The sequence below is a fragment of the Erinaceus europaeus genome, chromosome 20 (genome assembly GCF_950295315.1).
Source record: "Erinaceus europaeus chromosome 20, mEriEur2.1, whole genome shotgun sequence".
Lineage (NCBI taxonomy): Eukaryota > Metazoa > Chordata > Mammalia > Eulipotyphla > Erinaceidae > Erinaceus > Erinaceus europaeus.
Window position 1 is genome coordinate 23,715,631 of NC_080181.1, and position 26,690 is coordinate 23,742,320.

The following is a 26,690-nucleotide window of genomic DNA, read 5'->3' on the forward strand; positions in this document are numbered from 1 at the left end:
GAACCCCATAATGACCCTGGGTCCATGCTCCCAGAGGGATAAAGAATAGGAAAGCTATCAAGGGAGGGGAGGGGATATGGGGTTCTAGTGGTGGGAACTGTGTGGAGCTATACCCCTCTTATCCTATGGTTTTTGTCAGTGTTTCCTTTTTTTTATTCTTCTTCTTCTAGCGTTTGCCCTTATTATTATTATCAACAACAACAGCAATAATATCTGCTGGGTCATATTTCCAAAAGGGCCACCTGAAAAAACAAAAGAGCCTTCATCCCTTGTTACTTTCACTTGAAAAGCAGCAGGGTAGAAAAAATACTGGCTCAAGCTGATTCCGTAGGCTCTGTCAGTCAGACTGAATCTATCACTGCTGCCATTTCTTGGTATCCTGGAAAATGTCCAAGTGCTAGCTTTAAACTATCCACTCATCCCTCTGCTAATATCACTCCTGCAAGAGGGCTGTCATCTCTGAGCATGCAGACAAGACTGTGAAGTGAAGGTAGAGCTACTATCACCACTAAAACATAGCCTTGGTCTATAGAAAGTAGCTCTTGGCTGAGTCATGTAAATAGCTCTTCTATTTGCTCCTGCTATCACAAAGAAATAAGAATCCTTTTGTCAAAAAAAGTTTCCCTCACCTCCTGGACTTAGGAAAACAAATATACAATAAATGTGGGGAGTGGAGAAGGCTTTGACTTGGAGAGTTCACTTTACAAATCCTAGTCAAGGGAAAACCCAGCCTGAACTACCTTTACAGTTTCTTTCTAGCTGGCACAGTATCAAAACCAAATAAATACACCAACTTATAAGCACATAAAATAAGTACAAGATCCAGACTCAATGGTGAAAGCAATTTTTATGGCATAACCCACTATGAAAGATATAGATCTCAAGTATTAACAGGTATTTTTAAAAACTACTCAATATATTTAGCAACATATACAAATATGCATGAATATGAATAAAGGAATCACAGTCATGGGGTTTTCATTTGGCTCCATTATGTCTTCATTTTACAGTTGTATATGAAGAAATGAGTGCTTCTTAGTGAAATAAAAGTAGGCTGGTTTTGTGGTCCGGGAGGTGGCGCATTGGATAAGGCTTTGGACTCTCAAGCATGAGGTCCCAAGTTCAATCCCCGGCAGCACATGTACCAGAGTAATGTCTGGTTCTTTCTCTCTCTCCTATCATTTCTCATGAATAAATAAATAAATTCTTTTAAAAAAAAAGTAGGCTGGTTTCTATGTCTAGCATGAAATATTCATAAATATCAAATGTTTCTATTAGATGTAAGGTTTTCTTCTTAAATTTAAGTTTTTACCACTAGAGTACTTAAGGCCTCATTTCTATGCCATGACGGCTCACATCTGCATTTTAAAAACATTGCAGACTTTACCACCTAATTTAGCAGTCAGGCAGTGCACACTGTACTCTCATTTCCAGGCACCTTTGAAGACAGAGTGATATTTAATACTGAATATAAGCAGTCTTTCCATCTTTAACTGAAGAGCAATTGCTTCCCACTTCAGAACCATAGCATGAGTTATCATCTCTGACTTGCTCTTTAAATGTTACAGCCAGCATGGAAAAAAAATGACAAAGAATATTATGAACTTACTCAAGAGAATCAGATCTTTGCTAACTGCCAAGAAAAAAATCATATAGCTAGCCAGGCACTGCACAATGAGATACAGCATGAGCAATGACATACATTACCAGGCTCTGGGCCTAGGCGATCATTTCTATTAAATGATCAGAATGCAGAAGTTCAACTTCTCTCACTGTTAAACACATCCATATAAAAATTACAGCTGAACATGAAGGGGCTTAGAAGTGTGTGTGTGTGTGTGTGTGTGTGTGTGTGTGTGTGTGTGTGTGTGTGTGTGTGTGTGTGTGTATTGCTGCATTTATATACTAATTAAAATTTTTTGTTGATAGAATAGAGTGAAGGTAGGAGTCAGAATGTTTTGCCTTAAGTTCTAAGAGTTGAATCAATCAATTCTCTAAATTATCTATTATAAAGGTAGGCTTATTTCAGTTGACTACTACCTATATAGATCACAGACCCTAAATACAATTAGGCCTTATCCAGAGCCAATGAAATACATAACACACACAATGTATCAGGTTATTACTGGAGCTCTGTTGTCTGTACAACTCTGCTACTGTTTCAGAAGGCCATTTTTTTCTTTCTTTTTCTTAGTTTCTTTTTTTTTTTTTTGACTTTTTCTGTTCTTTTGACAGAAGATAAAACATGGAAGGACAGAGACATATAAAGAGAATGAGAGGCACCTGCAGCATTGTTCCACTACTTGTAAAGTTTATTCTTGTGGGTGGAGTTTGGGAACTTCCACACATATGCCCTCTACCAGGTATGCCACCATGGCCTTCCCAAACACTGTATTTATATGGAAACACAATGAGAAATGGTGATGAGGGCAGGGCAAAGTCAATAAAAGGTTACCTTAATCATTTTCCATCTGACATCACAGAGGAAAAAAATATTATGAAGAACTAAATGACAGCACATATGGCACTTAAATTCAAGATGAAAGATGTAAGAATTGCATGTGAAAAAGAGGATTATTTAAATTCAATTTGATATGATGTAACTGTCTCGTTAAAATATGTACCCTTCCTTACCTTTGTCTGTCTCTTGTTGGTTTCTCTTCTCGCTTCTCTTTCTTTAAGTCGTTTCTCCTAAAGAAGAGCCAGGGTAAAATTAACAACTTATAAACATAATCTATTCTAACAACACATAAACAAATCAATCCATAGAATCCTAAACTTTTCTATCAATGTCTGAGGCTACGAAGTCCCAGGTTCAATCAATCCCCTGCACCACCATAAGCCAGAGCTAAGCAGTGCTCTGGTGAAGGAAGGAAGGAAGGAAGGAAGGAAGGAAGGAAGGAAGGAAGGAAGGGAGGGAGGGAGGGAGGGAGGGAGGGAGGGAGGGAGGGAGGGAGGGAGGGAGGGAGGGAGGAAGGGAGGAAAGGAGGAAGAGAGGGAGAGAGGGAGGGAGGGAGGGAGGAAGGAAGGAAGAAAGGAAGGAAAGAAGGGGGGAAGGTAAGAAGATCCTATACTTTTAAAGCCAACTGTTATGTAGTATTCAATAAATATTTTTATTTATTTTATTTTTGAGAGAGATTCAGAGAGAAAGAGACAGAGAGAAACACCAGAGCACTACTCAGCTCTGGCTTATGGTGGTGCAGGGGATTGAACCTGGGACTTCAGAGCCTCAGGCATGAGAGTCTGTTTGTATAACCATTATGCTATTTCCCCTGCCCCTGGCATTCAGTGAATATTTATTGAGGAATATTGGATCAGATTACATACTTATAATCATGGAATATGTGTCAAACAGATTTTAAATTAAATTATAATTTTATTAGGTGTGCAATTTGGGGTAATTTATATTCCCTTTTTAATTTTTTTAATTATCTTTATTTATTTATTGGATAGAGACAGCAAGAAATCGTGAGGGAAGGGGGTGATAGAGAGGGAGAGAGACACCTGCAGCCCTGCTTCACCACTCACAAAGCTTTCCCCCTGCAGGTGGGGACCCGGGCGGGGCTTGAACCCAGGTCCTTACACACTGTAATGTGTGTGCTCCACCAGGTGTGCCACAACTCGGACCTACAAGCTTATATTCTCCAATTAATATTTTCTTATCTAAATTTGTATCTAACAGAAACACATTCATAAAATTGGCAAAAATAACATAAACTAATACATATAATAGCTTAGCACAAAAGTGGGTAAACAACCATAGTGTTATTAGAATAAAAAGAAGAAATGTGGTGATGAAAATTCCCTTTTTATTCTACATTAAAGTAAAATTTACAAAATAAATGAAATCTGGGGGGTAGGTGGTGGCCCATGCAATTGAGCACACACATTACAATCACAAAGGCCCGAATTCAAGACCCTAGCTTTGCTTTCACGTGCAGGGGCAAACTTCATTAAGTAGTGAGACAGTACTGCAGGTATCTCTCTGTCTTTCTCCCTCATCCCTGAGTTTTTAGAAACATAATTTAATTTCTCAACAAAAAAAGGAAAATCAAATTTATTAAGCATGATATTTTATTAGGCTGCTGTTAGCATTTTGCCATTAGTTTTACATAGGTCATAACATAGCAGAAAATGCAACAAATTTACTTAGTTAAAATAAGCATAATATTATTAAAATTTTCAATCCCAAACTCCTAACAAATATTTGGTAAACTACTAGGTCAATGTAAAAATTAGAAAAATAATTCTAATATATCATCTAAATAGGTTTGAAGCTGTTCTCTTGTTTATAGCACTGAAGGCAGGCCATTGCTACTATACCATTTTATCTAGATTTAATGCCTCCCTTATGGTAAAAATAAAGCATAAATGTTCAGATTTCAAAAGAGATTAAATATTAAGTGATGCTTGGAGAAAAGAATTATAAAGAACCTATGTACTCCATTTCTATAATTTCAGGTTGCACAGTAGGAAAGTTAAATTCTGTGAAATTCCAATTCAAATGGCAACTGTTAATGGATCATATCCCGAAGTAATACAAGATACTAAATTACTCTTCTGTGATTATTACTGTTTTCTTGCTCCAGATTTAGAGCAAATCTACTGATAGCCACACAAAATACAACTAAAAGGGCAGGTAAATCCTTAACAATGTATACTTGGAGGAATGTACAATGTACAGTATGGAGGAAAAGTACAGACAGACATTACTTAGAAGTTCAATATCAATCTGACCTAGGGCCAATGTCTATTCATATTTAGCGCAGGAGCCTGTGTAGCCTCTGGATCCCTGTTGGTCTGAGCTTGCATTCCATGGTCATAGGAACATTCTAGGCTAAATTCATAACAAGACCTCTCTTCCTCATGTAGCAGCCTCCCTCCGGAGAGTGGGGCAGGATATACCACAGTTGTTCCACTTTGAGTGGCAAGCAAGGTCCTGTAGAGGCCCACACGAGGGTATATGATGTTCTTGATGGAAATGTCCAGTGATGGTGGAGAAAGGGATGTGTTACGAGGTCTAGGCCTATCATATCTATGTGGGAACCCCAAGATTCCCTGACTAGAGCTCCAAATGATGGAGTGACCTGTTAGTGACCAAAAGAGCCGCCATTAAGGTATGCCAGTCTCTTGCCCTTACCCAACTTTTGTAGTCCTTGATTTATCTGACAGGGTTGGACTTGGAGTTATTGTGGGAGGTAAAGTAGGAAGTAAACAGGGAAGGTATCGCAGTAGAAAATATTTGGTTATTTTATGCTGGTTTTTTTTTTTCCTTTCCAGGTCTTTCTACTTGTCTGCTGCACTTATTGGGTCAATGCAGACTACTATGCACTTTTACTTTTAGGTATATATTTTTCCTTAATTACCAATACATGTGCACATATACCTAGCACATGGGCCCTGGTCAGATCTATGGGGTTTACAGGTAATGGTATTTATATACTCTTTCCATATTTGGGAGCTATTCTCTGCCCTGATCCAGTGGACAAAGTTATGGGTTATCAAATACATAAAGTTTTAGAAAAATTCTTAGTAATACTTACTCACCTCCTCTTATGAAATATGTTAAAACTCTACATAAAATACTATCTGCTAAGCCTATTACTCAGAAATGCATCACCCCATGAAGTACGACATTTCTGTAAAACCCCATGAAGTACGACATTTCTGTAAAACCGCAAGGCCATCTAATCAAGAAATGAGCTTTACTTTCTGTTTCAGATATTGTTTATGTAAGACTGAAAGATATATAAACTCTCACTGGCTGAATAAAACTTGAGTTCAGATTCACCCTCCAACAGAGTGTGGTGTATTCTGTTCTCTCCTGACCCACCAGGTGGTCGCCTTCCGAGTTCCCTGATCCCTCCTGCTGCTCTTCCGCTGTAGCGGTCCGTCGCATGAGTTCTATACTCAACACTGACCAACTTCCCAGATAATATTTTAGCCCATCTGCATGTTAGCTATAGGGCTCAGGCAAAAATTAATAAAGTCATGGTCTCCTTAGAATATACGTAAAACAGACTTCCTAGTTTCTTCCAATATAAAGATTCCAAATCTCATCTGCTATATTCTTACCTTTAGGTTTCCTAATTATTAAACAACTTGTTCTGCTTTATATCTTAGTGCTTTTTAGTCACCAAGTTGCAGATGTTATCGTGACACCAACCTGACTACCCTGGGCAGAAGACCTCACTAATGTACCCTATAACCCCACTTTCCCTGAGCCCTACCCCATAAGGGAAAGATGGAGACAGGCTGGGGGTATGAATTGACCTGTCAAAACCCATGTCCAGTGGAGAATCAATTACAGAAGCCAGACCTCCCAACTTCTTCCCCTCCTCTCTCTATTTCTCTCTGTCCTATTCAACAACAATGACAGCAATGACAATAATAGAAATCACAACAATCAAAACAAGGGCAACAAAGGGGGAAAAATAGCCTCCAGGAGCAGTGGATTCATAGTATAGGCACCAAGCCCCAGTGATAATCATGGAGGCAAAAAAAAAAAAATCTGTGTGCTGGGGAGATAGTACAGTGGTTCTGCAAAAAACAAACAAACAAAATAAGTAAATTTAAAAGATTTTTTTTTTTGCTCCATACTCCCAGAGGGCAAAAGAATAGGGAACCTTCCAAAGGAGGGGGTGGGATATGGAATTTGATGGTGGGAACTGTATGGAACTGTACTCCTCTTATCCCACAATCTTATTGCTTATTTTTTAAATCACTAACTAAAAAAAGAAAAAGCAATAAAAAGTTCAATATCAAAGGAAGAGTAAAGGTAAAAAACCAGAAAAGTTTTGACCTGTTCTTTGTTAAAGTGCAGTGACAAACTGATTTCAAACCTGAGTCTTCATGAGCCAAGTCTGTACTTATTTCCAGTATATTCTAATAAAAGTAAAATAAGGGGTCAAGAAATGGCACACCAATGGCCCCTGGTTCAAGCCCTCAGTCGTGACCACCCTGGAGCATCAAGCAAAGGGGAAGCATCATGTGTGATGAAGCAGGCTGTGGCTATTCTCCTCTTTGACTTTCTTCTCACTCTCTCTCCCTCTCTCTGCCTTCCATACACTATCCAGGGAGGAAAAAAAAATCCTCTGGTGTAATAGAATCCTACAGGTACAAAGACATAGTAAAGCTCTAGCAACAAGGAAAATAAAATTAACTTAAAAAAATAAATTATATGCTTTTATAGGCCTGACTTTTAATAACAGTACCTAGTATAGTTTAAGAAATCAGTCAATTACTGCAATAGATGTCATCAGACTCTATCAATGAGCATAACCAATGTTGTCAGTTATGCAATGAGCATAACCAATGTTATCAGTTATGCAATGAGCATAACCAATTGTTGTCAGTGAAACAAAATAACCTCAAGATTTTCTCAATTTGTAGGAAAGAAAAAAAGGCTAATGGTTACTAATTTCTAAACATCTGTACCCAAAGTTTTTTAAAAAATAAAAAAGTATCAATTATTTTTTTTCTATGTATACTCACAAGCTACAGAATAAATGACTAGTAAAATAGAGAATAAATTTAAAGTAATCTAACATAACTTTAGTTTGAGCAATAGGTTTACTCAATAAATGTATTTGTAATTTTACCTCTCCCCTCCTTAAAAAAATTTTACTTAATGAGAGAGATGCAGAAAGAAGATATATAGGAACAATAGCACTGCTCAGCTCTGGTTTATGTAGTACTGAGAACTAAATCTAAGACCTTAGAGCCTCAGGCATAAAAGGCTTCTGCTCCGCCATTATGTTATCTACTCAGCCCATCTCTGCACTCTTTTACATACAGTTTAGTTCTATTCCCCACCCCACCCCCGGCCCCCCCAAAAAATAGTCTTCATGTATTGTTAAGAACTGGCACACAGAGGGAGTGAGAGACACCTCAATACCATTCAATCATTCATGAAGCTTTCCCTGGTGGCATGAATAGTGTTCCCATGCAGACTGGGTCCTGGTCCACAGTTAAATTTGTGCTTTCCAAGGTGAGCTATCTCCCCACCTAGTGCTTTCACGTTATCAAAATGCTTTAGGCAAAAGCTGCATTTCCTTTGATAAATAATAAAGGTCTGCTATCTTCTGTGCCTTTTATCCCAATGTTTCTTTTATCTTTCTAATAAGATTTCTAATAGCATTTATTTTTTCTAATAACATTATTAAATTTCACCAGCTTCCTGTGCAGAAACTAAGATAATTAACCATTTTAACAATTATATAAATGTTTATGGTAATTATTTGTAACTGACCTCTTCTCAACACCTTATAGTGACTGAAAATGGCACTTCAAAGTTCCCAAGAATAACCTTGATATGTTCACATCATAAAAATACTTTCTGGGAGTCAGGTGGTAGCGCAGCGGGTTAAGCGCACGTGGTGCAAAGTGCAAGGACCGGCATAAAAATCCCAGTTCCAACCCCCAGCTCCCCACCTGCAGAGGAGTCGCTTCACAGGCAGTGAAGCAGGTCTGCAGGTATCTGTCTTTCTCTCCCCGTCTTCCCCTCCTCTCTCCATTTCTCTCTGTCCTATCGAACAATGATGACAACAATAACTACAACAAGAAGACAACTAGGGCAACAATAGGGAATAAATAAATAAAGGGAATAAATAAATATTTTTTAAAATCCTGCCTACACAAATAAATAGTCACTATTTCGGTGCTTTTCACTGTGTCATTTTAATCACAGTAGAAAAAAAATTGATAATTTCCATTACAACTAAATTCCAGTATTGAGCTGTTTTTTTTCCACATTCACAGTTCTTTCAGGCATATTCTTCGTTCATAATTTTATTTTATGTTTATTTATTTATTTATTTATTTTTACCAGAGCACTGCTCAACTCTGGCTTTGGTGGTGTGAGGGATTAAACCTGGGACTTTGGAGCCTCCGTCATAAGAGTCTCTTTGCCATTATGCTATCTACCTTCTACCCCTCATTCATAATTTTTAAATTAGAAGTTACTTCATTTTTTCTATCTTTATGAAATAAAGTTTATTCCTTGACCCTTAAATTAGTATTTTACCTATTCTTTAGGGTCATACAATCCTACTCAGAAAGCTTTCTAAATGTAACAAAATTTTATGTGACAGTTTCAATAGGAAATATAATTACAATTGCCCAAGGTAAAACATTATGTTAGAAGAACTAAGAATTGTCATTACAGTAAGTAAAATTCTCAATTGGGGAAATGATGATTTCAAAACCAGAACAGTGTTGATGCTTTAAAGCAATTAAAATCTATGCAATATTGTTAATATACTCAGTTCTTAAAGTAAAATTCCAATAGCACTAGAAAGTGAGCAAGATAGAAGCCTTATCACCAAGTGAAGAAATCAATTTGCTAGGGGCAGAGGTAGATAGCATAATGGTTATGCAAAAAGACTCATGCCTGAGGCTTCAAAGTCCCAGGTTCAATCCCCCATACCACCATAAACTAGAGCTGAGCAGTACTCTGGTTAAAAAAAAAAAAAAAAAAAAAAAATTTGTCAGCAATGGCTAAATAACATATTAAAAATAAATTTTTCAAATTGGAAATAATTAGAGCGGTAATATCTGTGACCCCATTCATTCATTAGAGGTAGCAGCTTAGGCAGAACAAAAACTGGAAATGATTGTTTTGTCCACAGTCACACAGAGCCACAGGATCATTCTGATGATACGTTATTAACTCATTCAACCCTCATAGAGGACCAAACTGGGGGGCTGGGCGGTGGTGCTCGGGGTTAAACACACACAGTACAAATTGCAAGGATCCCAGACTGAGCCCCTCAATACCCACCTGTAGGGGAGGGTCACTTCATAAGTCTGCAAGTGTCTTTCTCTCTCCCTCTACCTCCCCCCTCCTCTTTCAATTTCTCTCTGTCCTATCCAATTTTTTAAAAAGTGGAAAAAATAACCAACAGAAGCAGTGGATTTGTAAGCAAACACTGAGCACCAGTGATAACCCTGGAGGCAAAAAAAAAAAAAAAAAAGTGCAGTACAAACTGGTGATTAGTAATTTCATTTCGACTAGGTAATGTCAGGCATAGGAAGACCCAAATGTAGTAAATATTTTGACACTTTATAGTATAAAGGAATATGCCAACAAAAAATATTACATATGTCTTCTAAACACAAGTCCAGTCTATGGAGGAAGCTTAGTGCATAATCGATTTCAACTTTTTAATGGATGATATTATAATAAAAATTCTCATCAATGTGGAATTTCCTCTAGTACACATATATATGTAAACAGTAATTTTACTGATGAAAATACCAAACTAACCATATAAATGTGAAGTAGCATTTATGTTAAAATTGAATAGAACAATAACTGCTCTGGCAGATAAACCATCGCCAGGCCTCAGGGATTCCTATTCTTAGAACTGCAAGTACAATTACAATCATCTCAAAATGAGAGCTTCAATTAAAAAAAAAATCACTAACATTTTATTTAGATCACCTCAATCTAAAGCAGATTTAAGCAACATTTTTAGAAATTAATTCACATAAAAAGTAGAAGGTAAGGGTTTGGGGTAAATAGCATAATGGCTAACACCTCTCATGCCTGAGGCTCTGAAGTCTCAAGTTTAACCCCCCATACCACCATGAGCCAGAGCAGATCAGTGCTCTGGTTTAAAAAAAAAAAAAAAAAATAGACTGTAGGAAGAAATAGATAACACAATTTATTACAGAAAAAGATAACAATGGAAAAATGTATGGTTATCAATGAACAGTTAAGTATATTCAGAAACGTATTAAATTTCAGCCATTATTAATGCAAGACAGCTTACCCGATGTTTTGCCTTAATTTTCTTCCTATATTCTTCTTTGTCAAATTTGTCCTCTTCTTGAAGTCTCTCCTTTGCTTTATCTAAGTTAATACCTCCAGCATTGTCATCTTCCTCAGGATTCTCTGTGACAGATTTCTGCATTTGTGGCCACTGCTGAACTAACTGAAGATAGGAAAAGGGTAAATGCAGGGTAGGAGTAAGACAACACCAAAAATGTCTACCCCTATCTATAATGATTTTGAAATACCGCAATGACTAACTTTCTGCCTTAAAATCTGAACTTCTTAAACTTCCTTTAAAAAAAAGTTTGTAATTAAAATGAATAAACAACAGAAAAGATCACCTAGGGGAGGATAAAGTTATGTCACCCAATGAGATAGGATTAAAGAATATCTCTTAAAATAATTTGGAAAAGAAGGTTATTGCCTCAACATTATTTCCAGTAGTGTTCTTAGTATTATATACTACACAGATTCAGCTCCAAATGTCTGTACAGGGCAGCATTTCAAATGACCAGAGAACAGCTCCCAGCATCTAAGGCACTTGGTGAGGATCTCCAACACTCCTCTCATTCAGCTCTGTAATTTTATTTTCCTCATAAGTGTTAATTACGTCAAAGTATAGTGTATCTAGTTCACCTACTTTCATAGCCCAAAACTCGGTCTAGCTCATGTTAGAGGCACAAAATCCATCTAAACCACATGTCAGTCAATTCTATACAAAAGTATAGAAATAACTAAGTATAAAGGAAAAAATACTTTGGATTTCACAGACCTATTCAAATCTACATGACTACGAATTCCATTGGGAATCAGGTGACATAAAAATGGCACAGGTGTGGGAATCAGGGCACCTGGCTTTTCCCTAATGTCACTGCAAAACCATATATGAATTACTTAATTTGTAGGCACCGTGTACATCCTTTAAAAAAATGGTCCTACTCAATAAATTTTGAGGTCTAATAATGTTTAAAAATGTCTCTCTCACCAATGTGTCCTAGAATTACCTCCCCAGAGCTCTACCCAACTAGGGAAAGATAGATCAACCTGTAAATGCCTATGTCCAGTGGAGAATCAATTACAGAAGCCAGACCTCCCACCATAAAGATCTGTACCCCATAAATCTCTGGCCCATACTCACAAAGGGATACAGAATAGGGAAACTTCCAATGGAAGGGATAGGATGTGGAACTCTGGTGGAGGGAATTGTGTGGAATTGTACTCCTTTTATCCCACAATCTTGTTGATCATTAATAAAAAATATAATAATAATAAATCTCTCTCTTAATTTAGAGAAGAAATATTTCTTTTTAGCTAATAATTAGTTGCCAGAAGGATTTAAGGAGCTAGAGCTACTGTATGGAAAAGCTACTAATTAGCTAATTAACCTGCAGGCAAATGCTATCTGTAGGCACACACATCACAGGCAGTAATGCCTCCTTCTCACTCTGCTTGTCACCGCAGTCATCTTTTAAGATGCAATTCCCACAAAGGCCCAAGTTTTGGCAATGAATGAATGGGGTCACAGATATTACTGCATGAGCAGTCATGCCATCAGATCAGTGACACCGAGGAGGCAGTGAGAGGAATCAGTTGTGACAGTAAGAATGCCATCATCTCCTCTGAGTCTTCACCCTTCTATGTATCAAGGGGGAAAAGTTGATCCCTCTATGGCCTGAATGAACACCTTACAGTGTTAGATCAGAAAATTTATTGCAGCTTAGTCATACAAAACTATTAGCAGCTAAATATGAAGCATTTTGAAGGTAACTGGTATAATCAGTGCAGTTAAGCTTAGCATGGTAAATAAGTAACCTCTTTACACTAGTAGCACTAAACTTATTTTACAGAGAGCAATGGATATAATAAAACTATCAGTCTGTTTCTCAGGTGCTGATTTCTTTTACAAAGATTCATTATTTATCAATTATACAGACTTTATCTGAAGCTCATAACAACTTTGAATTGTACTCTATTTTTTTAGTTTTTATAACTATTTCGCTCAGCTTACCAGTACAAACCGAGGTTTCTAAAGCAGGTTTCCCCAAAGTAATGTCTAAATTTTTGTTAGCTTCAAATTTAAAGGAAGCATGCTCATTAGATATGAACTACTTAGGAAGTATTTGTATTGATGATGAAGAATTATCTGATGTGTTACACTATGGTTGGTACAAAAGTTGGTAAATCATTTTTACTCACAATGTATACTCTACAAAATGTCTATAGTAAATAGTGAAAGTCCAGAATACTTTAGAGAAACTTACTTTTTATTAATTAATGCTAAGTCAACAGAAAAGTAAAACTCTATAATACTTGGAATGTATCTCAGAACTGAAGCATTTAAAGACTCTCACCTCCCCTTCCTCAGTAAATGTAATTTTCTTGTTCACTTTAAAATTTCTCTTCATTACTTTTTTTGCTTCTGCAACCTTCGTCACTTTCTTCTTGACACTGGACTTAGAAGTTTCTTTTTTCTGTATAAACAAAAAAGAGTAAACAAAAAGCATAGATATTAGGTAAAGAGATAGTTTTTATAAACAATTTAACTCTAGCAATAGTTTCTAAAACTGAATACAATTACTTCTCAGTAATTAGTAATAGAAGTATCAAAAATACTGTTCAGAAGTACAAATATTACTTATTAACTGATGGCACTTCCAGGGTTAATGGAGTTTTGGTAGGAGGTTAAGTTTGAAATAAAATTGTTTAGACTAGGTTAGCTTGTAAAGTAAAATGACTATGGGGCCAGGTCAATGTGTAGTGGCAGCTCAGAGAATTTGCCTTTAAGAGGTCCTAGGTTTTAACCCCAGCACCATGAATACCAAAGTTTGGGGAGGGTGTTTGCAAAATATTGTTATTGATAGCAATCTCCCATTATAGCAATTTACTATATGAACAATGGAAAATATTCTATGAAAATCAGCTGTGTTCAAAAGTAAGTTGGAGTAAGAGGATAGTATAATGGCTGGGGAGTAGCACTACCAAGAACTAGCACTTCAATTTGCATATTTGAGGAAGCAAACTCAATCATCAGTGCCAAGTCCAATGAGGAAGTTTTGCTCACCTTCATACTCTTTAAAAACAAATAAATAAAACTCATTAATTCAAAAGATTAGTAAAATGATAAACCCCTTCCAATGCAACTACCATGAGGTAGAAATATTAATATACAGTTACCTCACAAAATGTCTATGAAAAGAAACTGGGGACACAGAGCCCCATTGATAACCTTTTTTTGTTGTTGTTAAACAAAAAAGCAAGAAAATAGCTTATTTTAAGATTTACTTTTCTTAGGAGCTGGGTGGTGAGGCACCTAGTTGAGTGCACATGTTACAATGCACAAGGACCCGGGTTCGAGCCCCTGGTCCCCCCCACCTGCAAAGAGGAAAGTTTTGTAAGTGGTGAAGCAGTGCTGCAAGAGTGTTTCTTGACTCTCTCTCTCTCTCCCTCCCTATCTCTTTCTCCCCTCTCAATTTCTAGCTGTCTCAATCCAATAAATAAATAAAGATAATTAAAAAAAACAATTTAATATCTGGAACCAGAAAAGACCTAGAATTGCCAAAACATTCTTGAGAAAAAAGAACAGAACTATAGGCATCACACTCCCAAATCTCAAATTGTATTATAGGGCCATTGTCATCAAAACTGCTTGGTACTGGAACATGAATAGACACACTGACCAGTGGAAAAGAACTTCTTCTATCGTTTGCCTGGAATAGAATTGAGAGCCCAGAAGTGAGCACCCACACGTATGGACATCTAATCTTTGACAAAGGGGCCCAGACTATTACATGGGGAAAGCAGAGTCTCTTCAACCAATGGTGTTGGAAACAATGGGTTAAAACATGCAGAAGAATGAAACTAAACCACTATATTTTACCAAATACAAAAGTAAATTCCAAGTGGATCAAGGAGTTGGATGTTAGACCACCAACTATCAGACACTTAGAGGAAAATATTGGCAGAACTCTTTTCCGCATAAATTTTAAAGACATCTACAATGAAAGGATTCCAATTACAAAGAAGACTAAGACAAGCATAAACCTATGGGACTACATCAAATAAAAAGCTTTTGCACAGCAAAAGACACCACTACCCAAACCAAGAGACCTCTCACAGAATGAGAGAAGATCTTTACATGCCATCCATCAGACAAGAGGCTAATAACCAGAATAAAGAACTTGCTAATCTCAACAACAAGACAACAAATAACCCCATCCAAAAATGGGGGGAGGACTTGGACAGAATATTCACCACAGAAGAAATCCAAAAGGTTGAGAAACACATGAAAAAATGCTCCAAGTCTCTGATTGTCAGAGAAATGCAAATAAAGACAACAAGGAGATACCACTTCACTCCTGTGAGAATGTCATACATCAGAAAAGGTAACAGCAGCAAATGCTGGAGAGGGTGTGGGGTCAAAGGAACCCTCCTGCACTGCTGGTGGGAATGTTAATTGGTCCAGCCTATGTGGAGAACTGTCTGGAGAACTCTCAGAAGGTTAGAAATGGACCTACCCCATGATCCTGCAATTCCTCTCTTGGGGATAGATCCTAAGGAACCTAACATACCCATCCAAAAAGATCTGTGTACACATATGTTCTTGGCAGCACAATTTGTAAGAGCCAAAACCTGGAAGCAACCCAGGTGTCCAACAACAGATGAGTGGCTGAGCAAGTTCTGGTATATATATATATATATATATATACTACTCAGCTATAAAAAATGGTGACATCACTGTTTTCAGCCGATCTTGGATAGACCTTGAAAAATTCATGTTAAGTGAAGTAAGTCAGAAACAGAAGGATGAGTATGGGATGATCTCACTCTCAGGCAGAAGTTGAAAAACAAGATAAGAAAAGAAAACACAAGTAGAACCTGACCTGGAATTGGCATATTGCACCCAAGTAAAAGACTCTGGGGTGGGCGAGTAGGGAGGATACAGATCCAAGAAGGATGACAGGGGACCTAGTGGGGGTTGTATTGTTATATGGAAACCTGGGAAATGTTATGCATGTACAAACTATTGTATTTACTGTTGAATGTAAAACATTAGTTCCCCAATAAAGAAATTTAAAAAAAAGAATCTTACCAGCTGCTGGGAGTAGGGCGGTGGCATAGTAGGTTAATTGTACGTGGCACAAAGCCTAAGGACCCGCATAAGGATCCCGATTCGAGCCCCTGGCTCCCCACCTGCAGGAGAGTCCCTTCATAGGTGGTGAAGCAGGTCTGCAAATGTCTTATCTTTCTTTCCCCCTCTGTCTTCCCCTCCTCTCTCCATTTCTTTCTGTCCTATCCAACAATGATGACATCAAAAAAAAAACTTAAAAAATACTTATTTTTCCTCTCCCCAGGGGTCCACCACATATCCAGAATGTTGTGTCTCTCACAATTCTTTCTACCACTGTGTTCTAAGACACACTAATATAGCTTTCTGTACATAAACTGTAATTTTCAGTTTTTATTTCCTTTTATTACTTGCAGAAAAAAATAAATGGAATGGGAAAGTGGGAAATGGCTCAGCAATGAAGCACATACCTTGCATGTGTGAAATCTTGAGTCTGATTCCCAGTACTGCATAAAATGGCAGTAGAAACACATGTGTTTCATAATGGATATTCTCCTTAAAAGTTGCCTTTCAAGTAGCTGGTCAAATAGCTTAAGTGATAAAGCACCAGACTTTCAAGCATGAAGTGTTCCCTGTTCAATCTCCAGCAATGCATATACATACAGGAGTGGTGCTTTGATGTGGGGCACTCTTTTCTCGCATATTTGTTCGTTCATTCATTCATTCACTCACTCACTCTCTTTCCCTTTCTTCCTCTTTCTCTCTCTCTCTCCCCTTTGAACTACCTCATGTGACATTCTCTCTCAAATGTAATATATACATACTTTTTTAAGTTCATTTTTATGTCTTCTTCAGCCACTTCAGTTTACCTAAGAAACACTCTTACTAGCTTCTTCTATATACTTCCACAGATGTCAGCTACACTCATATATGTGTGTGTGTGTGTTTGTGTGTGTGTGTATATATATATAAAACACAGTTACTAAAAGAGCTGGCCCTGCAGTGAACATTCTTCTATATACAACTTCACACACATGTACATTTATAGATCTAGAATAAATATCAAGAAGTTAAAACACTGAGTCAAAGTGTAATGCATTTAAATTTCCACAGACATTCCCTGGGGAAGTTACATAATATTGTACCTTCACTGAAATTTTGAGACTGATTATAACTATTCAAAGAATATTATCGGCATTCACATTTATCAGTAAATTAGGTGAAAAAATAGTAACTTTGGGAAGTTTAAATTTGCATTATTTAAGCATGGAAGAATAGCTTTTTGAGGGCTTTTCTTCTGACACTATGTTACAGGTTCCTTGCCAATATTTTAATAAATAAACTAACGGAAAATAATTAATTTGTGAAATCATTAATTACTTGTTAAAGATGTTTCAATAATTTGTCACTGCACCATGTATGTGCCTCAGATCAGAGAAGTAGCTCAGTTAATAGGACCTATATGTCTGAAGCTACAGGTTCAAACTCTAGTGCTATTGTGGCTTTTCTCTCCCCCCCCCTCTCATATACAAAATAAATAAATCTATTAAAAATAATAAGCATTGGGGGGGGGTCATGCAGTAGTGCAGTGGGTAAGCGCACATGGCGCAAAGCGCAAAGTGCAAGGACTGGCATAATAAGGATCCCGGTTCGAGCCCCTGCTATTTATTTGCCAGGCAGATACTTTTTATGTACTCAAATTTTATCATTTCTTAAAATAGTAAAAGTACTTAAAAGTACTTTTCCAGTTGTAGTCTGGGAAGTGTCATGGTGGATAAGGCCCTGTACTCTCAAGTATGAGTTCCTGAGTTCGATTCGAGGTAGCACATGTACCAGAGTGATGTCTGGTTCTTTTTCTCTCTCCCCATTTATTTTTATCACTAATAAGTAAATAAAGTTATTTTTTATAGAAAAATTACTTAGCCAACTAAAGGTCTTTTTTTTTTTTTTTCCTCCTCCAGGGTTATTGCTGGGCTCAGTGCCTGCACCATGAATCCACTGCTCCTGGAGGCCATTTTTTTTTCCCCTTGTTGTAGCTTCGTTGTGGTTATTATTATTGCCCTTGTTGACGCAATTCGTTGTTGGATAGGACAGAGAGAAATGGAGAGAGGAGGGGAAGACAGAGAAGGGGAGAGAAAGATAGACACCTGCAGACCTGCTTCACCGCCTGTGAAGCGATTCCCCTGCAGGTAAGGAGCCAGGGGCTCGAACCGGGATCCTTACGCCGGTCCCTGCGCTTTGCGCCACATGCGCTTAACCCACTGCGCCACCGCCCACCCCCCCAACTAAAGGTCTTTTAACATAAACTTTCTTCTTTAAAAAAATATTTATTTATTTTCCCTTTTTGTTACCCTTCTGTAGTTATTATTATTGTTGTTGTTACTAATGTTGTCGTTGTTGGATAGGACAGAGAGAGATGGAGAGAGGAGGGGAAAATAGAGAGGGGGAGAGAAAGACACCTGCAGACCTGCTTCACTGCTTGTGAAGCGACTACCCTGCAGGTGGGGAGCTTGGGTCTCGAACCGGGATCCTTACACTGGTCCTTGTGCTTCGCACCATGTGCACTTAACCTGCTGTGCTACTGCCCGACCCCCAAACATAAATTTTCTTAATGGCACCAAACTAAAGAAGCAGGAAAAGATGGAAAAATTTCTAGAAGCATATAACCTTCCAAAACTGAACCAGGATGAACTAGAAAACATGAAAAATCCAAACACAGCCAACGAAATTGAAACAGTTATTAGGAGCTTTCCCAATAATAACAGTCTACAAAAATTTTAAGGAAGAATTAGTATCCATAATTTTTTAAAGAAACTTTATTTTATTTATTTTTTCCCTTTTGTTGCCCTTGTTTACCGTTGTTATTATTGTTGTTGTTGTTGTTATTGCTGCCATTGTTGTTGGATAGGACAGAGAGAAATCGAGATAGAGAGGGGTAGACAAAGACTTGCTTCACCGTCATATGCGCTTAACCCACTGCAACACTATCCAGCCCCCTATATCCATAATTTTTAAGCTCTTCCAAATATAAAGGATAGAGTTTTTTTGAAATGCTTCTACCTTCATGGGCTTTGTACTTGTCTATGATTTCTAAGTATAATAAAAATAGTTCCAAAAACTTAAAAAAAAAAAGAATACTCCCTATCACCTTCTATGAAGCCAACATCACCTGGATTAAAAAAAAAAAGAAAACTACAGACCAATATATTTAATGAACATAGATGCTAAGATACTAAACGAAATTTTAACCAACCAGATACAGCAGCACATTAAAAAGATTGTACATCATGACCAAGTAGGATTTATCCCAGGGATGCAAAGCTGATTCAATATACATACAACAATAAATGTGATCCACCAAATCAACAATAGGAAAACCAAAAGTATATGTGTGTGTGTGACTATTTCAATAGATTCAAAGAAAGCCTCTAAAAGATCCAACATCCTCTCGCCTGCTCCCTGCTACTCTCCCATTTCTGGCAGCCTCACCATTCCCGGGCTCCTCAGTGCCTCCCTCCAACCCTCTATCTGCATAGGGCCTTCTCTGCTGTGTCTTATGCCACTGTCCATATGTGCATATTTTCTCTGACAATATTTCCCCTTTTCCTAAGGACACAGTCATATTAATAGTGTTCATCCAAATGACCTCAATTTAACTTCATCACTTCTATTAAAGGCTTTCTTCCCAAAAAAAAAAAAAAAAAGAAAGAAAATCTAGTGCATTTATTTAACAATATTTGAAGCTCCCTCTAAAATGAGGGTCTACATAAAAAAATAAAATAAAAAAATTTTAAACAGGAGATGGAAAATTCTTACATAGAGTTGAATCTTAAAACAGCAAACAGCCAACAGCCAACATCATACTCAATGGTGAGAAACTAAAGTCATTTCCACTTAGAGTAGGTCCTAGACAGTGCTGCCCACTAGCACTGTTGCTATTCAACATATTGTTAGAAGCCCTAGCCACAGTAATTAGGCAAAAAAAATGAATCAAGGGGATATAGATTGGGAGAGAAGAAAAACTGTCACTGCTTTCAGATAAGATGATAGTATACATAAAACCCCTAAATTTCCAGGAAGTCCTTGGAAATTATTAAGCAATGTAGTAAGGAAATTATTAAGCAATGTAGTAAGGTGGCAGGTTACAAAATTCATATATGAAACCCAGTGGCATTCCCCTGTGCAAACACTAAATCAAAAAACAAGAAATTAGCAGCAGAAACAATAAATAGGAATAAGCCTGATAAAAGAAGCAAGACTTAAATACTGAAGATTAGGTAACAGAAAAACATACATACAAAGAGATGGAAAGATCACAATGCTTATGGATTAGAAGAATTAACATTGTCAAAATGACCATTCTACCCAGAGCCACATATACATTTAATGCAATGTCCATCAAGGCCCCATCAAATCTTTTTAAGAGAATAAAACAAAAGCTACAAAAGCTTATTTAGAATCAGAAATAATTCAGAATCACAAAAGTAATCTTAAGAAAAAAGAACAGAACTGGAGGCATCACGCTCCCACATTTCAAACTATATTAAAGGGTCATTGTAATCAAAATTGTCTGGTACTAGAACAAAAATAGACACATTAATAAGTGTGGATTAAGGATTTGTATGTTAGATTAGAAACTTTATTTACAGGAAAACACTAGCAGAACAAGAAAAACAAAAAAATAAACTAATAAGGAGTTCATCAAACTCAACAATAGTGTCTCTGTGTGTGTGTGTATTTGTGTGTATTTGTGTGTGTGTGTGTGTGTGTACAAACTAACCCAAAAGTAAGGAGAAGATAGGAACAGAATATTCACCTAGAGGAGACCCAAAGATCCAACCAACATGTGAAAAATGCTCAAAATCACTGATTATTAGAGAAATGCAAATAAAGACAACAATGAGATAGCATCAGAAAGGACAGTAATAACAAATGTTGGAGAGGTTGTGGAGGTAAAAGAACCTTTCTGATAATAGTTAACCCATATCTACAACTTTAAGAGAACTGTTGTAGTTTAAAATGGAGGGACTGAGGATTCAGAAGTGTAGTGGTGGGTAAGGTGTGGAGTTGTATCGCTGTTATCCTATAATTTTGTAAATCAGTATTAAATCACTAATAAGAAAAAATAATAATAAAGGAACTCTTCTGTACTGTTGGTGGAATGTAAATTGGCCCAACTTTCAGAAGGCTAGATATATATGCCCTCCAATTCCTTTCCTGAAAATATATCCTAAGGAAGCAAACATACTCATCCAAAGAGATGTTCATAGAAAGAGATGTTCATAGAAAGTTTGGGTTATTATAAATTGTATTTCTATGTTCATAGAAATACAATTTATAATAACCCAAACTTGGAAGTAACCTAGGTGTCCAACAACAGATGAGTAGCTAAGAAAGTAGGGGTATATATACACAATGGAATGCTATTCAGCTATTAAGAATGATGAATTCACTTTCTTCATCTCATCTTGGATGGAGATGACGGAATCATGTTAAGTGAGAAATGCAAGAAAGAATAGGATAAATATAGGATGATCTCAGCAAGAACAGAAATGAAAAACACAAAGTAAAACTTGGGCTGGGTTTTGTGTAATACACCACAGCAAAGAATTTGGAAAAAGGTGTGGCAGGAGTAAATTTGGGGTCCTGGTGCATGTTAGTAGAAAAGGACCTAGGCTGGGAGTGAGAGTGTTTTATAGATAACTGTCATGGAAAGATGAGAAATTTTATTCATGTGTCAATAACTATATGATAATTAACCCCTCAATTAAAAAATGCAGGTGTTTTTCTTTTAAGTTTTACTAGACTCTTAAGAGGAATATGCTCAACACTTTAAGTTTCTATTAATTTACAAAAAATACAGTATACTTACTATATACTTTGTTACAGTTATACTTTGACAAATACTTTATATTAACATTACAGTAAAATTTTCAGCAGCCAGGAAGTATAAAAAAAGATTCACAGAAAAGACATGACATCAAAATGCAATTTTCATTTCTATTTATACTTGTCTAAAAATGTGCATTTTAAACTTTAAAATAAAATGCTAAAAAGAAAGTATCATAAAATACAAAATTGACAAAGCATCAAGTTATTCTCAGAGTCCTGTGGCAGTCCTGTAAAAACTCTAATTTTACATTAAAAACTAAATATGCAATTTGTTAAAGTCTCTCACAAAATATCTTCTTAAGAATAAACTTCCTGGGAGTTGGGCGGTAGTGCAGTGGGTCTCCACCTACAGGGGAGTCGCTTCACAGGCGGTGAAGCAGGTCTGCAGGTGTCTGTCTTTCTCTCCCCCTCTCTGTCTTCCCCTCCTCTCTCCATTTCTCTCTGTCCTATCTAACAATGATGACATCAATAACAACAATAATAACTACAACAAGAATAAAAAAAACCAAGGGCCACAAAAGAGAAAATAAATAAATATAAGAATTTTTTAAAAAGAATAAACTTCCTTAATGACTTGTAGTATTGAGGTCTTTCCTCCTCCCCTCCAAACCCCCCCCCCCCAACTGCCTTTATAGGCCTTATGGTCATACCTTCTTTGAAAAAAGTCGATTTAAGTCTTTTGCTCATTTTTCTTTCTCTTTGCTTTATTGCAAAGTAAAAAATATATATTGTAATTATACTTATTGACTTAAGCAAACAAATATCCATTGAGTTATCACATTTTCTTTTTGTTAGTATCTTCACAATAATACCAACGTCTATTTACATTGGTCCTCTTTACATTACCTTCACATTAAATATCTTAGATGAAAATGAGATGAACAATGTGATCAGAGTAGTGAGGATAAAACTACTTAAGAAGAAATGGTTTAACCTTCCAGACACCAAGTTGCAGACACTATCATGATTCCATCCTGACTTCTCTGGGCAGACAATCTCACCAATGTGTCCTGGAACCCCACCTCTCCAGACCTCTACCCCACTAGGAAAAGACAGAAACGGGCTGGGGGTATAGATCGACCTGCCAATGCACATGTCCAGCAAGAAGCAATAACAGAAGCCAGAACTTCTTTTTTCTGTACCCCAAACACAACTTTGAGATGATATGTTAACCCATGTCTGCAACCATAGGAGAACTGCTGTGGTTTGCAATGGAGGGATTGGAGATTAGAACTCTGGTGGTAGGAATGGTATGGAATTATATACGTGTTGACATGTAATTTTTGTCAATTAATATTAAATCACTAATAAAATTAAGAAAATATAAATAGCTTATACTACCAGAAAATCACTTGGCTTTCAGAATGGGTCTTCTTTTTCCTTTCCTTTGACAGAGTTCTACATTCATTTGTAATTGCCCCCCTTTTCCTCTATGTCCAGTCCTCTCTTCCTCTCCAAGTCACTCATGACACCATTACTACAGCCAAATGTCCCTCCCTTTTTCCTCTTCTGTCTCCAGATCCTGATGGAGCTGGAGTTCAGAGTTATCTTATCCTCTTTCCATATAACTTCTACCACCAGAGTTCCCATCCCCTCCAGTGGAAGGTTCCCTATTCTTCATCCTTCTGGGAGTATGAACCAAAATTCTTTATGGGGTGAAGAAGGTGGAAGGTCTGCCTTCTGTAATTGATTCTCCACTGGATATAGGCGTTGATCCATACCCCCAGCCTGTTTCTTTCTTTCCCTAGTGGGGTAGGGCTCTGGAGAGGGCTCCAGAACACATTGGTGAAGTCTTCTGTCTGGAAAAGTCAGGTTGGTGTCATGGAAGCATCTGCAACTTGGTGGCTGAAACGCATTAAGATATAAAGCAGAACAAACTGTTTAATAATTAGGAATGTAAGAATATAGCAGGTGAGATTTGGGGTCCTCATATTGGAAGAAGCTAGGAAGTCTGTTTTACATATATTCCAAGGGGCCCATGACTTTACCAATTTTTGAGTGAGCCCAACAGCTAACATGCAAGTGAGCTAAAGATGGTGTCAGAGTTACTTTTCTTCTTTTTAATCTTAACAGGGGCCAGAGAAAATGTATAGTACAACAGGCATGTCTAATGCCCCAAGATCTCAGGTTCAATCTCCAGAACCACTATATGCTAGCACTGCAGTACTATGTGTTCTCTATCTCTCATGAAAACAAATAACTTTAAAAGAACCCATCTTAACAAATTAGCAGAAATACAGAAACAGATAACTGAGTATTCCTCACTTGTGGTAGCCCCATCCCAGTCCAAAGGAAGGACAGATAAATAGTGATCTCATTTGGTTTAGACTCCCTCCTAGTAATGGAAGATCAGAAAACCTCATCATCCTAACATTTTGTATTCTTAGGTTCTCCTTTGATAGCTAGAGAATCCTGATCTTTCTTCAGAAAGACCCCCCCCCACTACCTGAATCTACAGGATTGGGGGGGGGGAGATGAGGAATTTTTTTCCTAAACTCTTCCTTTTTAACCTAATAAACTCCTCTAAGACTGTGCATCTGTCACCTTACCTATTGAATGCCTTTTAAAAAACTTTCAAATCTATCTCCAAAAGTTTACATTTCCTTCTTTCTAAACTTGAATTTTTCAAACATAGTTCTCCCGCCAAAACCTCATTAAAGCACCAGTGTTTTTTCCTTCAATATGTTGCCTTCTTAGCCTCGTCAATTCCAATTAAAACTAACATAAATTTTCCATGGGTTTAAAAAAATATCTTTATCAAATTGACAATGTTTTAATACTGGTTAATTGTGGGAGTAATACTCACTTTTTGATGTCTATTTTTTGGCCTATCAAAGGTTTTTTTCAATGAAATTGGAAGAAAACAAGTACATTGGGGCAGGGGAGGGGTGGTGGGTGGCAGGACAGCATCTTTATAGTATTTCAGTATAAAACAAACAAACAAAAAAGTTAACCTTTTTCATTGTCTCCAATTCTTCTAGGTAAGATTTGTATTTTCCCCAACCAACCTGTGTTTTATCTGGTCCATTCCCTTACTTGAGCCTTATCTTCAATTAAGTTTCATGGCCATCAGTATCTTTGTTTCAATTATTATCTGAAATGGTTTATATTTTACCTTTTAAAACACTTGTTTATAATGTGGTAACACCTAAACAATAATTTCATATTCTTTATTCACTATCTCAAGAAATTTTCTTTATTTCACTGAAATTGGCTTAAGCTGTTTACAGTTACATTTTGCTAAGCAAGAAATATGTCTGATTTGCTTCACATCATGCTCCTCAATAAAAGCTACTACAGAGGCAAAGCCTCAGAAATTTCCTATTCTTTAAGAAAAATTACGGAGCCAGTCATATTTTGCCTGAGAAATCCAATTTTTAACCTACTGCTATTAATAAATATTTCTACATTAGGAAGCAGGCAGCTGGAAGCAATTTGGGGAAACAGAGCTCGTTGCATACTTCTTTTGCTTCTCTTTATAGACTTCAAAAAAAATGACAGTATGGATTTCATTTCTAACTTATATTCAAATTGCTACATTAATTTTTGTTGCCTCCAACCGTTTTAGGGATTCTTCTATAATTTCAAAATCTTGTAAGTAATATGAGTAATATGAAATGGAAAGGTAATTTGTGTCACTTGGCCAATTTAAAGGTTGAGTAGACTAGATAAGGAATAATGATAGTAAAAATGTTACACTGATATGCAGTATTTTGAAGAATTATAGTTTACTAAATATTAGTAAGGATTAAAATTTCAAAAGAATTAAAATGAAATTATTTCTGGTCTTCTAATTCTATGCACACCAGTAAAAGAACATTATTATTATTTTTTTTTGTAAAGGAACTTTAAAGCTGCATGAATTCAAGCAGTGCAACATTGTCTCTGCTTCTCCCCACCTCCCCTCTCTCACCTTCAATCTAGAGGATAGGAGGGAGAAAAAAAAAAATCACCAGGAACAGTGAAGTTGAAGTTGTGGAGACATCTAAACCCAGCAATAACTCTAGTGGCTAAAAGGAAGTTTCAAATTGCCAGAACCCAGAACCTTCCTCAGAGACAGACGGTTTATACTTGAAAAAAAAAAAATTGGTTTTGTTTTTTTTTAAATTTTATTAGGGAAGTAGAAGGCAAATGCTAGAAGAAGAAGGGAAGTAGAAACTTACAGGGCCAGGTGGTGGCGCACCTGATGAAGCACATGTTACAACACACAAGGACCTGTCTTCAAGTCCCCAGTCCCTACCAGCAGGGTGAAGGCTTTGTGAGTGGTGAAGCAGTGCTATAGGTATCTCTCTGTCTCTCTTCCTATCTCCCTCTTCCCTCTTGATTTCTGACTGTCTCTATCCAATAAATAAAAAGAAGTAATAATGGAGTAGGGTGCTAAGTAAAAACCCTGGGTTGAGGGTGAGGGTGGATGTTCAGCTTCATGGAGGGGAGGCAGGAAGGGGAAGGGGTGGAGGGATGGGACACAGTCTTTTGGTGGTGGGAATGGTGTTTATGTACACTCCTATCAATTTGTAGTCATATAAATCACTATTTAATTAATATGAGAGGGGAAAATTGGCTGAATGTCTCAAACATTTTAAATCGCAGAGTCTTTTTAATACATAGGCTGAGTCTCTGATATATTGACTCTCTTAAAAGCTTAGACCAGGGAGAACAGAAGCAACCGGTGGCACAGCTATATACAAATAATGTCAAAGGACATAAATTACAGTGATGTTGTGTATGATACAGCAAATCCTAACAAAGGAATATTTCAAAGTTAACCCAATTGCCCAATAATGTGATTATAGCAATAACTATCTATTGTTTTCTTAAACCCTAAGACAGCAGGAACCTCCCGCTTCCTCTATAGAGCCTATATTTCCCCCAGTCCTGGAACCTCTAGAGTGGGGCTCACTTTCCTGCATGCTTCTCTCAATTCATACCAAATGATATTACATCCGCCGATCCCAA

General features: G+C 37.0%; 1 protein-coding gene across 5 annotated transcripts in view; it reads right to left on the bottom strand.

Annotated features, from left to right (window-relative positions):
• The window catches only part of DDX10 (DEAD-box helicase 10), a 653,321-nt gene that overhangs the window by 516,558 nt on the left and 110,073 nt on the right, over positions 1-26,690 (bottom strand). For all 5 annotated transcript variants that reach the window (XR_009546788.1, XR_009546786.1, XR_009546787.1 and 2 more), the window contains exons 14-16: positions 13,129-13,248; positions 10,776-10,937; positions 2,635-2,691 (exon numbers count right to left, since the gene is read on the bottom strand). Coding sequence is in view for 1 of the 5 variants with exons in the window: in XM_007539286.3 (XP_007539348.1) it covers positions 2,635-2,691; positions 10,776-10,937; positions 13,129-13,248 (339 nt within the window). In the remaining 4 variants the exon portion in view is untranslated. The remainder of the gene's footprint in view (positions 1-2,634; positions 2,692-10,775; positions 10,938-13,128; positions 13,249-26,690) is intronic.